Genomic DNA, 18,533 nt, shown 5'->3' with positions numbered 1-18,533 from the left:
GGTGCTTTAACCACTAGACCAAATTGGCTCTTATGTCACAGAGCAGTACTGAAGTCTTTCTGAGTGGTAGCAGTGAGGGAGTTAAGGAAGAGCAATTTGCTGGAACACCTGCTGCTCATATTAAAATGTTGTCTTTCAAAAAGGATGAAGGTATAAGTAATAACAGCATCTACAGTATTTTCTTCTGAAAAATACTCAGGCTTCTCTACGGTTTATATTTTCCACAGGGAAAATCTAAAATGTAATTAGTGGATGGTGAAGTGATATTAGATGCCCTCTGAAAAGTGAGTGCAGCTTGTGCTACTTCACTGAACATTGGACAGAAGTATTATTTCTCTGTTGTACTTTTAGAGCTGGAAGTGAGTTGTTTGTATTTTCTACCTTAGATATGAAAATGTGTTGTGCATTTTTTTGAATATGGCACTGCTATACATATGGAAGATCAGCAGGAAGCACTTTATTTAAACTTGTGAAAAAGTACTATGTGATAGAATTGCAGGATAGGGTTGCAATTTGAGACTGGGTATTCTGCTATGAGGGACACGGTGGCTCAGTGGGTTAGGACGCTGAGCTTGTCGATCAGAAGGTCGGCAGTTTGGCGGGTCGAATCCCGAGTGCCGTGTAGCAGAGTGAGCGCCTGTTACTTGTCCCAGCTTCTGCCAACCTAGCAGTTTGAAAGCACGTAAAAATGCAAGTAGAAAAATAGGGACCACTACGGTGGGAAGGTAACAGCGTTCCGTGCGCCTTTGGCGTTTAGTCATGCCGGCCACATGACCACGGAGATGTCCTCGGACAAGCGCTGGCTCTTCGGCTTTGAAACGGAGATGAGCACCGGCCCCTAGAGTTGGAAACGACTAGCACGCATGTGCGGGGGAACCTTTACCTTTACCTTTTTATTCTGCTATGACGCATACTGATGTTTCTAAAGAGTTCAAAAAATCCAAAAGATTCAATTCAAATAATTATATTTTCTTATATTTATTGTGGCATTAGCCTCTGTTATAAGAAAAGAAAAATCATAAAGAAAAGTTAGGTCTATATAAAACTAGTTTAATTCAGGAAAATAAAGCCTGGAGACTGTGGGGTTCTTTAGGTTACATTTAGCTATTTGTGAACCTGACTTGGACTAATTCCATTTAATAAGATTTATTTATGATTAGGTAGGATTGGATTGCAGATGGGGCAATGAATTACAGTACTGACAGCTAAATAACTTTCAGAGAGCTTAAAGGTTTGCTGACATATCAGTACAAAAGTGCTACATTGAGAAATTTTTCTGAGGTCTGCAAATATTTCCTTTTTGAGAAAGGTTAATGTAAGAAGCATAGTTCTGTGTAGTCTTTCTGGAAAAATTTAGAGCTTAAAATGGATTAGAAAGTTGATGTTAGCCACTGTATTAACTTAATAGTATATTGTGAAAACCTGAGACAGAATAGGCAAGTGTCAGCCCTTTCTTTGGGCAGAATGAGTCAGTTGTCTCAGATAGTAGATGCTGAAGAAGGGACAAAATATTAGAGAGAGTGTGTCACACCCAGTCTGTGCTGCACTTTCCAATCTAGGATTTGTCATTTTTGTTATCTGCCTCATGAGGCAAACATATTAATCTAACCGAGTTCATATTCCTTTGTCTATGTTAAGGAAATTGTAGCCAAAAATGGCAGGACTATTTGGAACCACACATCTGCCTAAGGTTATGAAGGAAGGATAAAAACTAGAAACTGAAAAAGAGCAAGGTTGCTACATGGGCAACCGTCCCAGGCTAAATTGCAAGATTACATTGGGGGGGGGGGATTGGAACCATCACATAAGGAATTTGGGAATGGAAAAAACCTGAGCCAAAGTGATGAGCTTTGCAGAAGGATTTGATGGGCTTCTGTATGGAACAGGATGCATCTGGTTGAATGATCAATCTCACAGAGATCTTATCATGTTTTTATGTAGGAATGCACATGTCTTCTTAATACCAATTGCAACTTCTCTCACAAAATAACAGGTGACAACCCATTTAAAATGAACCTTTCAGTCTAATGGATAAAGGTTTTGCCCCACAGAGCCTATTAGGTAAATAATAAAGGAAATGAAAAGCATGAAGGCAATATGTACTATACCAAATATAAATTTCTATATAATTTGCTATAACAGACCTGCAGATATCTGGAGATGTAGTTAATATACACAAATATTGCTCCAGTTCCTATTCTTTATTGTTTTATATATGTCCTTAATAACTTTAAAAATACAAATCCCAGGCATATTTGTGTAATATTTGTATAAAATCCTCGAACTCTGGGATAATAGTAAAACAGCTGTTTATTGTTTAAAAGCAGTAAAACAATAAAATCAACCATTTATAAAACCTAAAAATCGACTGACTTTGCTGTTTTATATATTTAAACACAAATAATTTTGGAAAACACAGGAAAGGTATTTGGGCATTATATTAGTCTTGCCATTGAAATCCCTAACTATACAAAGTACCTAAAACTTTAAAAAAATGCTGCATCAAATTTAGAAATAAGATCTAAAAGATACAATAGAAAATGAAAAGAGAATGAGGGGGTGGAGAAGAAATTGAATAAATCAGTGTGCCAGTCTTAAGGATTACATCATCTCAGTGACATTTTCTGAGCTGGGGATGAGATCCATCCTGCTTTTCAGTATACCATCTTTATGATTTAGACTACAATATGCAGTATATATTTAGGGGACGCGGTGGCTCAGTGGGTTAAGACGCTGAGCTTGTCGATCAGAAGGTCGGCAGTTTGGCGGGTCGGATCCTGAGTGCCGCGTAACAGAGTGAGCACCTGTTACTCGTCCCAGCTTCTGCCAACCTAGCAGTTCGAAAGCACATAAAAATGCAAGTAGAAAAATAGGGACCACTACGGTGGGAAGGTAACAGCGTTCCGTGCGCCTTTGGCGTCTGGTCATGCCGGCCACATGACCACGGAGACATCCTTGGACAAGTGCTGGCTCTTCGGCTTTGAAACAGAAATGAACACCGGCCTAGCACACATGTGCGGGGGAACCTTTACCTTTACCTTTATGCGGTATATTATATTTGTTTGTTTCTCTACATGAAAAACTACATATAAAGTTCACCTGAGCAAATCCTACAAGGAATTTTGTAGGTGTTTAATTCTTACATGATGTGATGGTTTCTATAAAATACCAGTTCCTTAACCTCATAATTCCACAAATTATATTTATTTATTATTTATTTATTTATTTGATTTGTATACCGCCCTTCTCCCTAAGGACTCAGGGCGGTGAACAGTGAACATAAATAACAGAATGCACAAATAGTTATCTTAAAACAATAATTAAAACAGAACCCATCAGACCAGACCGGATTGCTTAAACAGATGTGTTTTTAGGTCAATTTATCTCAATCTTTTACGGAAAAGTTCCTTTGGAGGGGAGAATTTGTCAGAAGAATGATAGTATCAGGCTTACTTACATATGTATAGGCTGAGCAAATAGAAACAAACCCACAAGCAGTGTCACTTTCCCAACAATAACACTCCAAATCCCAAACTTCTTCTTCAGGCACTTTGTACAGGATTTTAATTTCTGCCTTCCACTATTCAGCCTACAAGGGAGAACCTCTGTATATTCTGCAATATTCCATATATTTGTAGTACAGTAACATTTATAAGCATCGACTACCTACCTACCTAAAAGCCTAGTTAGAGTATTTTAATTGTAATTTTAATTAACTTTTACTGTAATTGGGCTATTTTATTTAATTTTTATCTTAACTTTTGTATATTGTATTTTTATTGCATTTTATTGCCCTGAGTCCTTCGGGAGAAGGGCGGTATAGAAATTAAATTAATAATAATAATAACAATAACAATAATAACAATAATAACAATAATAACAATAATAACAATAACAATAATAATAATAATAATAATAATAATAATAATAATAATAATAATAATAATAATAATAATAATAATATTGCAGGCTAATTCTGCCAACTGCCAGGAGTTTGATCCCGACCAGCTCAAGGTTGACTCAGACTTTCATCTTTCTAAGGTCATGAAAGAGGATCCAGATTGTTGGGGGCAATATGCTGACTCTGTAAACCATTTAGAGAGGGCCATAAAATTCTATCATGGTATATAAGTGATATATAAGTCTAAGTGCTATTGATACTTACCAGAGTCACTTAGGTGAGAGATGCAGTACAGAAATTTAATCAATAAATGTTGAATGCATCATGTAAAATCATGTTAGTCTACACATGATTTTACCATAAACATTCAACATTAAATGTGTTAATCTGCACATTAAAAGGCTGCAGCTTTCATGAGGCTGTCTTGTAATAATATTTGTTAATTGGAAAAGGTGCTACTAGACTCCTGATTTTTTGATAAGCTTAGGTTGAAAACTCCCTCCATTCTGAATGAGACATGGTTCCAAAAACATCCTTAAAATGAGAATGAAAATCCTTATTATATTTTTTTCTTTAAAATTTGAATGCCATAAATATTTCATATGGATATGCATCTCCAGATTATTTGTTAATCTGATGCCTTCCATTTAAGAGCTCAAAGTGGCATTCATAATAACCCTTCCTCCCATTTTCCCTGCAATAACAGCCCTATTAGGTAGGTTGGGTTGAAAGAGACTAATTAGTCCCAGCTTGCCTTGCGGACTTCTATGGCTAGAAGTGGACTTGAATCTGGGCCTCCTCCTGAAACATCTTTACCACACTGGCTATTGTGATCACACACTTATTACTGTAATGTGGCAAAAAGCAGCTCACAACCTGTGCGAATCCAATTAAATTCAGTGTCAAAGAATAATTTATTTATTTTTTTAAAGTCTCTTGTGGTGATCCAGAATTAAAAGGAAAGAATGAGGAACTGGTAGTCCACCAGCTAACTTGTTTCCCCGAAAATAAGACTGGGTCTTATATTAATTTTTGCTCCAAAAGGGCTTATTTTCTGGTTAGTGCTTATATTCGGGGAAATACGGTACTAAATGCATCTGTCTGGCTGACAATCTTAACTGGGGCTTATTTTGGGGGTGGGGCTTATATTACAAGCATCCTGAAAAAATCATGCTAGGACTTATTTTCTGGTTGGGTCTTTTTTTTTTATTGAAAAGTTTTAACATACAATTTTCCTTTAAAACCCCCCCTCCCCCTCCCTTCTCCCTCCCCCCTACCTCTCCCCCCACCCCCCTCCCCCCCCGACTTCCCAGAGCTAAATACAAGGTATATAAAAAAAAACAATCATAAACAACCATATACTAACAACTATAAACTCTAAAATCCATCACTCTCTAGCTTATATAGGATAAAACAAACCTTAGTAATATTGAATATATATAAAAAAAACTAAAAGAAAAAAAGAAAAAAAGAAAGAAGACTCATTCAAATGCTACATAAAACTTCTTAACCCTATACTTGTTCTGGATAAACTCAATCCATTTTCTCCATTCCATAATATAGCGTTCTTGCGAGTGATCTTTCAAATAGGCCGAAATCTTCGCCATTTCTGCCAGGTCGGAAACCTTTAAAGTCCACTCTTCTATGGTCGGCAGTTCCTCTTTTTCCAATACTGACCTATCAAAAGTCTTGCTGCCGTAATAAAATTCAACATCAACTTAGTGTCCACAACTATAGCATCTGTAATTATTCCCAACAAAAAAAGTTGCGGACAAAACTTTATCCTCTGTTTAAAAATCTTCTGCATGTTCCACCAGACTTTTATCCAAAAAGCCTTAACCTTTTTACAAGTCCACCATATGTGAAAATATGTTGCGTCTTCATCACCGCACCTCCAACATTTAGGCTGACAATTCGGATACATACTTGCAAGCTTTTTAGGATCTAGATGCCATCTATAAAACATTTTGTAAAAGTTCTCTCTTAGACTTTGAGCTTGTGTGAATTTTACGTTCCTCACCCAAATCTTTTCCCACGTGTCCATTGTGATAACTTCCTGGATGTTTTGGGCCCATTTTATCATACAATCCTTAACAAGTTCTGTTTCCGAATCAATCTCTATCAGCGCAAGATATATCCGTTTAATATGTGCGGGTCCCTGATTTCTAATTTGCTTTATCAAATTTTCATCAGTCATTGTAAAACCATTTTTCTGGTCTTCTTTCCACCTGGCCCGTAACTGAGTATATTGAAACCAGTTTTGAACAACCTTCTCTTCTCGCAAGAGGCTATATGATTTCAAACACCAGACATTTCTTTCCAAGCTTAGGATCTCCTTGTACGTAGTCACATCATGTTTGAAGCCAGCATGTATATTTTCTATTGCGTGTTTTGGAATTGCCCATAGTGGTATCTTGCAATCTAACTTATGTCTATACTTCTTCCAGACTCTCAACAATGCCTGTCTTAAAATATGCACTCTAAACACATTGTCTACCTTCTTATCATACAACAAATATGCATGCCAGCCAAACAACAAGTCATGGCCCTCAAGATTTAATAATCTCTCTTGTGTCAAATTAATCCAATCACTTATTCCCACTAATGCAGCAGCTTCATAATATAATTTAAAATTGGGCATTTTAAGCCCACCTCTCTCATGAGTATCCTGCATAATCTTAAGTTTAACTCGTGGCTTTTTCCCTGCCCACACAAATTTATTGATACCTCGCTGCCATTCCTCCAAATTAGAATCTTTCTTAAGAATCGGTATCATTTGAAATAAAAATAAAAATTTAGGCAGGACATTCATTTTCACTGCTGCAATCCGTCCCAACAAAGACAATTGCAATTTTCCCCAACTCTCCATTTCTTTTTGAATTTTACCCCATAGTTTTTCATAGTTATTTTTATATAACTTTGTATTAGAGGGTGACAAAAACACCCCCAAATATTTGACCCTTTTAGCAATCTCAAATCCAGTTAATCCTTCTAAAAGAGCCTTTTGCGATACTGTCATATTTCTGGCCAAAATTTTGGTTTTCTGTGTATTAACTTTAAATCCAGAAACCTTCCCATATTGTGTTATTATCTCCATCAGGTCCACAACAGAGTTCTCTGGCTGAGTCACTGTAACAACCAGATCATCTGCGAATGCTCTCAATCTATAATCCTGATCTCTAATTTGTATCCCCTTAATTTTTTCCGAATTCCGTATTTTAGTCAATAATATCTCTAATGTTAACACAAATAACAAGGGCGATAACGGACACCCTTGCCTTGTGCCCTTCTCAATATTACATGCTTCTGTCAAACTATTATTAACTATAATTCGGGCAGTTTGTTTTTGATATAATGCCCTAATCGGTTGCACAAAATTTTCCCCAAAATCCATTTTATCTAAAACTTTCAACAAAAATTGCCAATTCAATTGATCAAAAGCTTTTTCAGCATCTAAAAAAATTAGCGCCGCAGAGATCTGGTTGTTCCTTTCCAAAAACTCTAACACATCAACTATATGCCTCACATTATTTTTCATTTGCCTACCACTAATAAATCCTGTTTGGTCCCCATGAATCACCTGTTGCAGAACCCTCATCAGTCTATTAGCCAAAACCTTAGCAAATATCTTGTAATCTGTATTTAAAAGCGATATCGGTCTGTAATTTTTAACTTGAGTAGCATCTTGGTCTTCCTTCGGAATCAAGGAAATAAAAGCTGTTCTCCAAGACGGTGGCACCTTTCCCCCCCTCTGGATTGTCTGGAACAGTTCCTTTAACGGTTTTATCATCTCTAATTGTAAATTTTTGTAATAGGCCGCAGTCAAACCATCCGTACCTGGTGCTTTATCCACCTTCAGTTCCTTAATTGCTGTAAAAATTTCTTCTTCTGTAATCAATTGATTAATCCCCTCTTTTTGTACTTGCGTAAGAACCGGGATGCTAGCATTCTCCAAATATATATCAATGTCTTTTTCATTAATTTTCTCCTTAGCATATAGTTTAGAATAAAAATCCACAAAAGCGTCCTTGATAAGATCCTGTTGAAACACAACCCTTCCTTTATGCTCAATCTTATCTATATTAGAAGCCCTTTGTTTTTTCCTCAATCTATAAGCTAACCATCTACCTGGTTTATTGGCGTTACAAAAAGTATTATGCCTGGCAAACCGCAGATTGGTTGCCACTTGGTCAGCCATTAATTTATCAAATTGTCCTCTTAACAGTTTAATAGCCTCCTTAGTCTTCACATCCTCTGAGTTCAAAATCAAAGCCTTTTCTTTTTCCTTTATTTCATTCTCCAGTTCTTTCCTCCTAGCTTCCACAGCACGTCTATGTTTATTATTCATATATATCAACACCCCTCTCATGTAGGCCTTGCTAGCATCCCAGACCATATCCATAGAGGTACCCTTGTTCATATTAATTTCAAAAAAATCCTTCATCCGCTGTTTGCATTCCTCCACATTTCTCTGATTTCTAAACAAATTCTCATTGACGCGCCACGAGCGCCTATCCCTTTTCTCCTTATCAATCTCTAACCAAACTGGACTATGATCAGAGATAGTTCTTGCGCAAATCTTCACCTTTTTAGTCCTCAAAAAAAAATCCTTAGTCAACAAAATAAAATCAATCCTCGAAAAAGATTGATGTCTATCAGAATAAAAAGTGTAATCCTTTTCCTGCAAGTGTCTCTCATGCCAAATATCTCGCAATTCCAAGTCATCCTTCATTTCAAAAAAAGATTTAGGCAGTCTAGCATGACTTGGAATGCGCTTAAAAGCTCCAGCCTTGTCCATCTGTACATCCAAAACACCATTCCAATCCCCCATAAAAATAAAAGATTTATAATCCAACTGGGTAAGCTTTGTGTGAAGCAAAGTAAAAAAGTCAGCTTGTTGTTGATTAGGTGCATATAGTCCAACTAAAAGCGTCTTTTTACCTTCTAACAGCAGCTCTATCATAACGTATCTTCCAAGCTTATCTGCTTCAATTAAGTCTGCTGTTAAGGCACTTTTAACATAAACAACCACTCCATTTTTCTTATTCATTGCAGAAGCGACAAATTGCGTACCCAACCTTGAATTCGATAAATACTTTTGATCCAAAACTCTAATATGCGTTTCTTGCAAACATATAACATCTATCTTGAATTGTTTTAAATATTGAAAAACTTTCTTCCTTTTCTGTGGTGAATTTAGTCCATTAACGTTCCAAGTTAAAAATTTAGTTGCCATGCATATCCGGTGGCTCCGCGGCGACGGAGACAGCCTTCCCGGGCTGCCCGCGGCTCAGCTGAGTGTTTTTTCGCCCGAAACAGCGCCGATCAGCTGTTCGGGTGAATTTGAAGCCCCCTCCTTGGGAGAAGAGGAGGGGGTGAGGCCCCAGGTAGGGGTTGAGTTCTCCGGGGCCGCCTGAGCTTGGAGCTTGGGCGGCTGAAGGATTGAACTCCCCCGAAGCCTGGGTTGCTCCCAGCTGGCCAGCGTCTCTGCTCCGGATTTCTTGGAGCAGAGCCAGGCGTCTGCGACCACCCCTGCCTGAAGAAAGGACTATGGATTAAAAGGAGCAGGCAGAGCGGTACAAGAGGAAAAGGTGAAGAGGATTATTTTATTTTACTCTCGAGCTTGATGGACTTTTTAAACTTTAAGTGAAAGTGCGTCACAATTGAAAGTTAAAGATGGCGACTAAACCTCCCCCTAAAACTCTTCGGAGTGGTGGATCTTCTCCGGTGCAACAATCATCGTTACAGGCGTTGCATCCTCCTGATGTATTGACACCGAAGGATTTACGAGATGCTCTGGATAAACATGCCCAGGTACTTTTGGAATCAATTAACCAATCAATGGGTGATAAATTTGCGCAGATGGAGGAGAAATTGGAGAAACTGGAGGAGAGAATAGAAGAGAGGATGGAACAGAAGTGCAGCGTGATGAAGGTAGACATTTTGTCCAAAGTGCATAAAGTGGCGGAATGTGTGGAAGATTTGGATGAAAAAGTGGATGATTTGATTCAAAAGAATGCCATATTAGAAGCAAAAGTACGGGAGAATGAAGATTTAAGAGATAAAATGGAAAGGGAATTAAGTCTTGCTCAATATCACCAGATGCAGTTTGCTGTTAGAATTAGAGGCTTAAAAGAGAATACTAAGGAAGATTTAAAGCAGCTGGTTTCTGAGGCTCTTGAAGTGGTACTGAATCAGCCAGCATCTGAAATAAGAGAAGGTATGGATAAAGTGTTTCGTGTGAACTCATGGATTGCTAGACAGAGAAAGTTGCCTAGAGATGTGGTGGTTTACTTTGCTAAAAGAGAAATTAGAGATGAAGTTATACAAGCTGCCTATGATGCTAAAGTTGTGATTGCTGATCAAGAAGTCTTGGTTTTAAAAGAAATTCCTCCAAAGATTTTAAGGAGAAGGAAGGACTTTACATTTCTTGTGCAAGAGCTCAAGCAACGAGATATAAGGTTCAGATGGGAGATTCCAGAGGGGCTGATGGTGATGCATGAAGGTAAAAGGTATCGGCTGATTACTGTGAAGCAAGCGCGTGACTTCTACAATAACGTTTTAAAAGCAACCCCATTAACACTTCTGGAAGCTGCAGGGGGATCTGGAGAAGGAGAACATCAGGAGGTTGAAATAGAGGAGAACGGTGCTGGAGGAGATCAAGCTATAACTTCTTTGGATGATCCTAGAGAGCAAAGGGTAACGCGTGCTGCTTTAAAACGAGCAAAGAAAATAAAAGAACAAGACCAGCAAAAGTTTTTGGAACTTTCACAACGTACTTACAGCCAAGCAGTGGGAGGAGCACGGCCTAAAGAAGATAGTCCTGTCAAAGCAGTGCTCCAAGAGCTTTGGTTGGGTCTTATTTTCAGGGAAACAGAGTTATTTTTGAACTACAGTCCCCATCAACTCCTACTTTTGGCAATGCTGAATAGAATTGAGTGGCTGCCCAGAATGCACCCTGTTTAAAGGTCACACAGTACCTATCCTCTGTTGCTTAACTTACCATAGCTGACTGCAAAGAATGACCACCTTGTATAGTAATCATAGCAGTAACTCTGTAGGGAAACATTTCAGGATATGCTAGAGACTTAAAATGGAGACTTTCTAGTAGGCTTTGTTCATCTGTTTTAGTTTTCTGGAGACTCATGATTTTGCACAACATATGGCTCCATGAATACAACTCCACTTGCCCATCCAATCTTGTTAATGTTTTTACTGAAGAATCCAGACAAGTTAATTTTCTATATGTATGTAGTTTATGAATTATATTTCCACTGGCATCATCCTGGCAAAGAATCTATTTATTTCAAAGAAGGCGGCAGAACCAGAGGTTTGAAGGCTGCCAAGAATGAGAAGGGGGGAAAAAACACAGATGGTTGCAAAGGGATCAAATTCTCATTGTCTCTGTTCTTCCTCTGCTGATTAAAGGTAATTGTTCACATGAAGCTGCAGATATATGCATACATAATTGCTGGTCATAGCTAGTTAGCTAATTTGTGAGAGTAAGAGATTTGTGGTAAGAGATTGCCGGCGGACAACACCCAGGGATAGCGCCTTCTCAGTGGGTGCACCTGCCCTTTGGAACCAGCTGCCAGTGGAGCTTAGGACTGCCCCCGACCTCCGTTCATTCCGCCAGGACCTGAAGACCTGGCTCTTTGAGCTCTCTGGCCCAGGCTGAGAATTTTAATTTTAATTTTAACTGGGGTTTTATTTGTTCAGGGACGGATATAATTTTTTTAACTGTTTTTAACTTTTGTATTTTTTTGTTTTAATCACCCTGTAAACCGCCCTGAGTCCTTCGGGAAAGGGCGGTATATAAATATAATAAAATAAATAAAATAAATAAATTCAACGGTCCTTGGAAGGTCATGTTTCTTTTCTTGAAAGTATTCTTTTTTCTTAGCTTTTGTTGGTCTTACCACACTACAGCCTGTTTGGGATGCAAATTTTGTTTGGGAACAAAATTTGTCAAACTGATCATCTCTGTTACTGGTGGTCCTAGACTTACAACCATTTGTTTAGTGACTGTTTTAAATTACAGTAGCACTAAAAATAGTGACTTACAGTTCTTGCACAGCATTCCTAGGGTCACATGATCAGAATTAGGGCACATGGCAAACTGGCTGTATTTATGACAATTGTGGTGTCCTGAGATCAGAATAACAGAGTTGGAAGGGACCTTGGAGGACTTCTAGTCCAACCACTGCTCAAGCAGGAGACCCTATACCATTTCAGACAAATGGCTCTTTTTAAAAGCCTTCAGTGTTGGAACACCTACAGCTTCTGGAGGCGAGTTGTTTCATTGATTAATTGTTCTAACTGTCAGGAAATTTCTCCTTAATTCTACTGTAGGTTGGTTCTCTCCTTGATTAGTTTCCATCCATTACTTCTTGTCCTGCCTTCAGGTGCTTTGAAGAATAGCTTGACTCCCTCATCTTTGTGGCAACCCCTGAGATATTGGAATACTACTGTCATGTCACCCCTAGTCCTTCTCTTCATTAAACTAGACATCCAATTCCAGCAGCTGTTCTTTATATGCTTTAGCCTCCAGTGCTTTAATCATCTTTGTTGCTCTTCTCTGCACTCTTTCTAGAGTCTCAACATCTTCTTTTCATCGTGGCAACTAAAACTGGATGCAGTACCCCAGGTGTGGTCTTACCAAGGCATTGTAAAGTGGTACTAACACTTCACGTGATCTTGATTCCATCCCTCTGTTAATGCAGCCTATGACTGTGTTGGCTTTTTGGGTTCATATTTAAGTGACTGTCCACTAGGACTCCAAGATCGCTCTCACAATTACTACTATTGAGCCAGGTACCACCTATACTATACCTGTGCATTTGTGGTTGCCACAAATGCCAGGTACCACCTTCCAGCTTCTGACAAGCAAAATCAAAGGGGGAAGCTGGATTCATTTAGCAAGAACGTGATTCACTTTACAACTTCAGTGATTTACCTAACAACCATTGCAAAAAAAAAGGGTGGAAAATTGCAACTCACTTAACAACTGCCTGGTTTAGCAACAGAAATTCTTTTTTTAAAACAATTTTTATTAGTTTTTCAATTTACAACCTATATATCTAGAAAGCATCATGGTACCTGGGTAGTCATCAATTGAATAACAGAGTTTTCAATACATAATTTGGGTTACATTATCATAGCATCCTTCTCTATTTCCCTCAACATTCAACACAACATATTTAAAATAACAGATTTATAAGAATAGCACGGTCAGTTAAAAAAGATTTTGTCTGTCCAATTTCAATGAAGTATATCTATGTCCTGTTATTAAATTTTATCTAATTTAAACGTTAATTGTAGTATCCAAGTTTAACCTTTGACATCCCAAATAGTATTCAGAACCCAAAATTCCCTTATTTTATTACACCAAAGATTGTATCATCTAACATACACCCAATAGTTAAATAGCTAATTTCTCCCTTATAAACACTGTTTGTTTCATATCCTGATATATCACAAGTTACCAATCAGAAAGCCTATATTTATCAATCTACTTCTACTTATACATAACCAAAATTTTAACATCAAAGGTAGGATCCATAAGTCAATTTTCCATTATGTCAATATATAAATTTATAATATTTGGAATAAGCCTAATAAGTACTTAAACACATTTTAATTCTATCTCATGAATATTTTCTATTTCAGATCCTAATAAGTCACTAATTACTAACAAAATGACCTATAAATAAAATAAATGCAATAAAATAAATAATAGTTCTCTAGGAATTCATTTTTTAAATCTAACTCTAGGTTTCTTTTTTTGCCAGTTGGGTTTCTAGACCAAGGGCTTTAAATTGCCAAGTAGGTCTTCCTTTGCTCGCATGCATATTATTTGCACCAGAGGAGGCCATCCAACCATCAGCGATGTACAAAGGTTGAAACATTTATAGTCATTATATTGTTGCCATGTTAATTCCACTCTCTTTATTTGCTCTGACATCTCTGTCTGCAATTCTGTCTGGATTCTTCTTTCATCTGGGTTGATCTGTTTTAAGGAGAAAATCTTATCCAGTATTATAGTTAGTAGTAGTCCAGGCTTTCCATAGGTTGTCTTAGTTGGTCCTTAGTGTCCTCTGTGTTGACATCACTATCTTGCCTGTAGTGTATTTCTGAAGTTATAGGCTCTTTAGAAAGGGTCAAAAGTTGAGTATTAGGTTTTTCCCTAGTTTGTTGTTGATCTTTAGGATTGTCTGTCATAGTAGTAGTTCCTTGTACTTTAATAATTGTAGGTTCTTTGAATAAAGTCAGGTTTTGGATAATAGTTTTTCAGTACTTTGTTGTTGTTGCTTATATTCCTCTGTCTCAACAGTAGTATCTTCCAAGTTTGTTATATTCTGAAATGTAAATTCTTTAGTTGCAGTCTGGGTTTCAGTTTGTAAATTAAAGTTGGCATGTAAATTATTTAATCTGGAGATAGACATCTCAGTGACTCTATAGATTGTTTCAAATATAAGATTATAGTCAAGCGAGGTTTGTGGCTGATCGTTCTCCATTTTGTAGTAATTATAAATACTCTTTAGTGGAAGCTATTTTTCAAACAAAAATCAGTAAGTGTCCACCTCCACAAGTCTAAACCAAATTCAAATTCATTTTCAGGTTGTTATCTTAATACCAAGGTCAGTCCAAAATGTAAGCAAGCTTGTTTGCCAATGGTATTCACTTGCTGTAACAGACTTGGCCATTAGATGTCCTCAGAGTACTTCAAATCCTTTTCCAATGGAGACTTTTTATTTATTTCTTTTTTCCTTTTTTGTCTCCTTTTTTAGATTGATAGGTAGAATAGTCCATTTCTATTAATATAGGAACTTTGAGCCAAAGGTACAAAGGCAGTAAGTCCAATTAATCAGTATCATGTAGTTCAAGGCTTTTTCTTTTCTCTCCCAATGTAGACAAGGCCGCTATTAAGGAGGGTGGGGAAAAAAATCCCTTCCCTCTCTCCTCGCAAGGGGAAGCAAATTCGGACAGCTTTGACAGGAAGAGTAGACAATTAGGAAAACAAGAAAGCAATTCTCACCCAGTTTTCAAGTGCTTTCAAGTGCTTTGTTATGATTTTGGCTTCAGCAGGAGACAGCTAAACGATGGGCCATGGGTTAGGGTTAGGGTTAGGGTTAGGGGCCAACCTCACCTCTGGGGGCAAAATATTCCATAGGGTGGGGACAACAACAAAGAAGGCTCTTTTCCTAGACCCTGCCAATCAAAATTCTTTAACCAACAAGGTGTATAACGCACTCTCCCTGCCTCACTGGGTGAGATGGGTTGATATAATTGGAATAAACTGATTCCATTCCATGAATGGCTTTAAAGGTGATAACCAACACCTTTGACTGAATCCAGAAGCAAACTGTCACCCAATGTAGGGTGCACACAGCAGAGGTGTTATATGCACAACCCTAGGAGTGCTCTAGACTGCTCATATGGCTGCATTCTGCACCATGTGCAACTACCAAGATACACAGGCAGCCCCATGTAAGCCTTGTGTGCCAAAAGCCAACAATTCACTGTTGAAGAAGAAGAAGCCATTTTGGAATTTATTTTTCAAACTGACAGTAAATTGTGCCTTTCATTTTTTAATCATTTTTAAGGGCTATTAATTTCTATTAAGCTAAAACAGGGTCTTTTTAGCCACAGCCTGTTACTCCTTTTTGAAGATCTGCTCTATTTGGGGGATTTCTTCAGTGTTAAACAACAAGGAAGAAGGATGCTAAGACAAGCTAAAATAAGGAAGCGTGGAGTATCTTTTTTTTAAAATGTTGACTGAGAAATATAAGGGCAGAAAGTTATGGTTTTAGTTTATTATTTTTAGTCATTTGGTCTGCTTTGCTGTGAGTGGCTAAAACTTTCTAATTTTCATGTTTCCTCATTGGCCAGCAATTCTTAACTGATTTACCAAAAAGATACTCTGACTAAAGAGAGAGTTAAGAAGAGAAGCTTATAATTACTTAACAAACATTCCAGAGAAGGAAAAGACTTTATTCTATGAAGACAAGTTGAAAGGAGTGATGTAAACTTAATGAGTCAATTGGAATTAGGATGCATTTTTATCAGTTCGATATTTGTAATGGAAAGAAAATCTTAATCTAAACTTTGAAAATGTATTTTTTCTTTATATGTAATACTTAAGTAATTCCCAAAGTTTATAAAATATTATTGAAAGTGTATTTGAGAGTATCTGTGTTAAGAGAAAGTTAAAGAAAAAGATGTTTAGTTTAAAGAAAAGTTTAGAGTTTTAAAAAGGATGTATAGAAGAAGAAAAATTTATTCTGTGAGGGTAATTTGGAAGGAGTGATTTAAATTTAATAATGAACTTTAAAGTATGCATGTTAAGAGGAAATTTTAAAAAAAGTATTAGAAAGTGTTGTTCAGAAATGTTTTTAAAGAAAAATTTAGTGTTTTAAAATTGATTATTAAGTGCAAATAATAAATATTTCCACAGCAAGGAAGATAAAGCAGAAATGGTTATATTGATTGTTTTATTCAAAGAGGAGAATATATTTAATTATGTTTTTTATTTGGATATCACTTCTGGATTTTGTGCTTGTAATGAAAAAAATGAAGTTTTGACTTTGGTTTTGCTGATTAGATAGATTTGTTATTATAGAAATGGCTAGTTATATATTAATGTGTAAAAGTTAAGAGTTGAGGCTAAAATGTTGTTATCTTGTACTGTGCTAAAAAGAGTCAGAAGTCAACGCTTTTTTTTTCTTTCCTTGAACATTGACATTCCCTAAATTCTGCTGAAGATGTTACCTAGTCTGATAATGAAATGTTCAGAAACCAACCTAATCTCTGTTTTAGCTCCATACACAACTGCAATGACCATCCCTAAACTTTTATTAAAGATGAGTTCAAAATCCACTCAAAAACAAAAGAAGTGCAGACTTTAGGGTTTTTTTGTTGTTGTTGTTAGTTGCGAAGTCGTGTCCGATCCATCACGACCCCATGGACAACGTTCCTCCAGGCCTTCCTGTCCTCTACCATCTTCTGGAGTCCATTTAAGCTCACGCCTACTGCTTCAGTGACTCCATCCAGCCACCTCATTCTCATTCTTTAGTTTTTACTGTTATGTAATCTTATTTCGCCTAAAGCATTAGTAGATAAATCTTCAAACTCCCTCTGGGATGTTGTGCCCTAATCAAATAAGAAGCTAAATCAAAATTTGATCTCAAGGGGGAAATAAGTGGTTTTTTACTTTCTTCTTGAGACTTCACGGCATCCTTGTAGAAAAGAACTATGTGCTGTCACAGACGAGTCTATAGATGGTTTATTATTACCCAGATCCTCAGCTTCCTTGTTGCACAATATATATGTGTTGTTATTCCTGTGTCTTCTTCAGTGTACTTCTCAGCCACATGTCATAGGTTGCACTAGTCGGTATGAATCACTTTGCAGCTATAAGTGATGTGTTTGTATTATTTATCTGCTCCACTGTCCTCCATGATTAATAGCATGCAGGCGTGTATAGAAGGCTCCAAATGTTGTATTATTATATGGCTGTCATATTTCACACAGATGGATCTTCCCAATGATGAGCCTGATCGATTAAGCAACCGAACGTTGCAGTATAACCCAAGCCAAGACAAATGGGCGGAGTGTGCGCCGATGAAGTATTCGAAATACCGCTTCAGCACAGCTGTAGTCAACCATGAGATTTATGTCCTGGGTAAGAGCAAACAGATTTTTAAGAGATAGAGGGGCCACTTTTTATTTTCTCCTAGCAATTTGATTCTACGAAATGAAAGATTTCATTCTCTCACCACTCTCTTTCTTGTAAGTTAGAGAAAGAAAATAGGATAAAATAACCGGCAAAGAACAATTATCTCCGTTTTATGCACTTACTCTATTAAATTTTGCCTTGATTCATTTCCTGCATCACTTTGGAAACTGCATTCTTCCTTACCTATCAGAGGACATAATTTGGTTCTGTTATTTTTTTATTTGAACAGAACAACAGTGTATTTATTTATTTATTTATTTATTTATTTATTTATTTATTTATTTATTTAATTTCTATACCGCCCTTCTCCCGAAGGACTCAGGGCGGTGTACAGGGCAATAAATACAATAAAAATACAATATACAAAAATTAAGATAAACATTAAATAAAAAGCCCAATTACAATAAAAATTAATTAAAATTACTATTAAAATACCCCAAACCCATCAGACCAGGCCGGCTTGTTCAAATAAGTAAGTTTTCAGGTCACGGCGGAAGGAGCGAAGGTCAGGAGCCATCCGGAGCTCAACCGGTAAATGATTCCAAAGGTCTGGCGTGCCCACAGAGAATGCTCTCCCCCTGGGGGTCGCCAGCTGACACTCTCTGACCGACGGCACCCTGAGGAGGCCCTCTCTGTGGGAGCGCACTGGACGAAGGGAAGTTGATGCCGGCAGCAGGTGCTCCCGTAAGTAATCCGGACCCATGCCATTTAGGACTTTATAGGTCATTACCAGCACCTTGAATCTCACCCGGAGGGCAACTGGAAGCCAATGCAGCTCGCGGAGTAGAGGTGTTACATGGGAGTATCGGGAGACCCCCAACACAACTCGCACGGCTGCATTCTGCAGTCAGTGCAGTCTCTGTTTTTGATTAGTAAGCTGATTGGAAATTTCTG

General features: G+C 37.5%; 1 protein-coding gene across 1 annotated transcript in view; it reads left to right on the top strand.

Moving 5' to 3' along the window:
* The window catches only part of KBTBD12 (kelch repeat and BTB domain containing 12), an 87,676-nt gene that overhangs the window by 25,804 nt on the left and 43,339 nt on the right, over positions 1–18,533 (top strand). The window contains exon 4 of the mRNA XM_081317728.1: positions 17,435–17,585. Within this exon, the coding sequence (XP_081173854.1) occupies positions 17,435–17,585 (151 nt within the window). The remainder of the gene's footprint in view (positions 1–17,434; positions 17,586–18,533) is intronic.

Source organism: Vipera berus, assembly GCF_964194415.1.
Source record: "Vipera berus genome assembly, chromosome: 2".
NCBI lineage: Eukaryota > Metazoa > Chordata > Lepidosauria > Squamata > Viperidae > Vipera > Vipera berus.
Note: the sequence above shows the minus strand (reverse complement) of the source record. Positions and strands in the feature narration are given on the sequence as shown.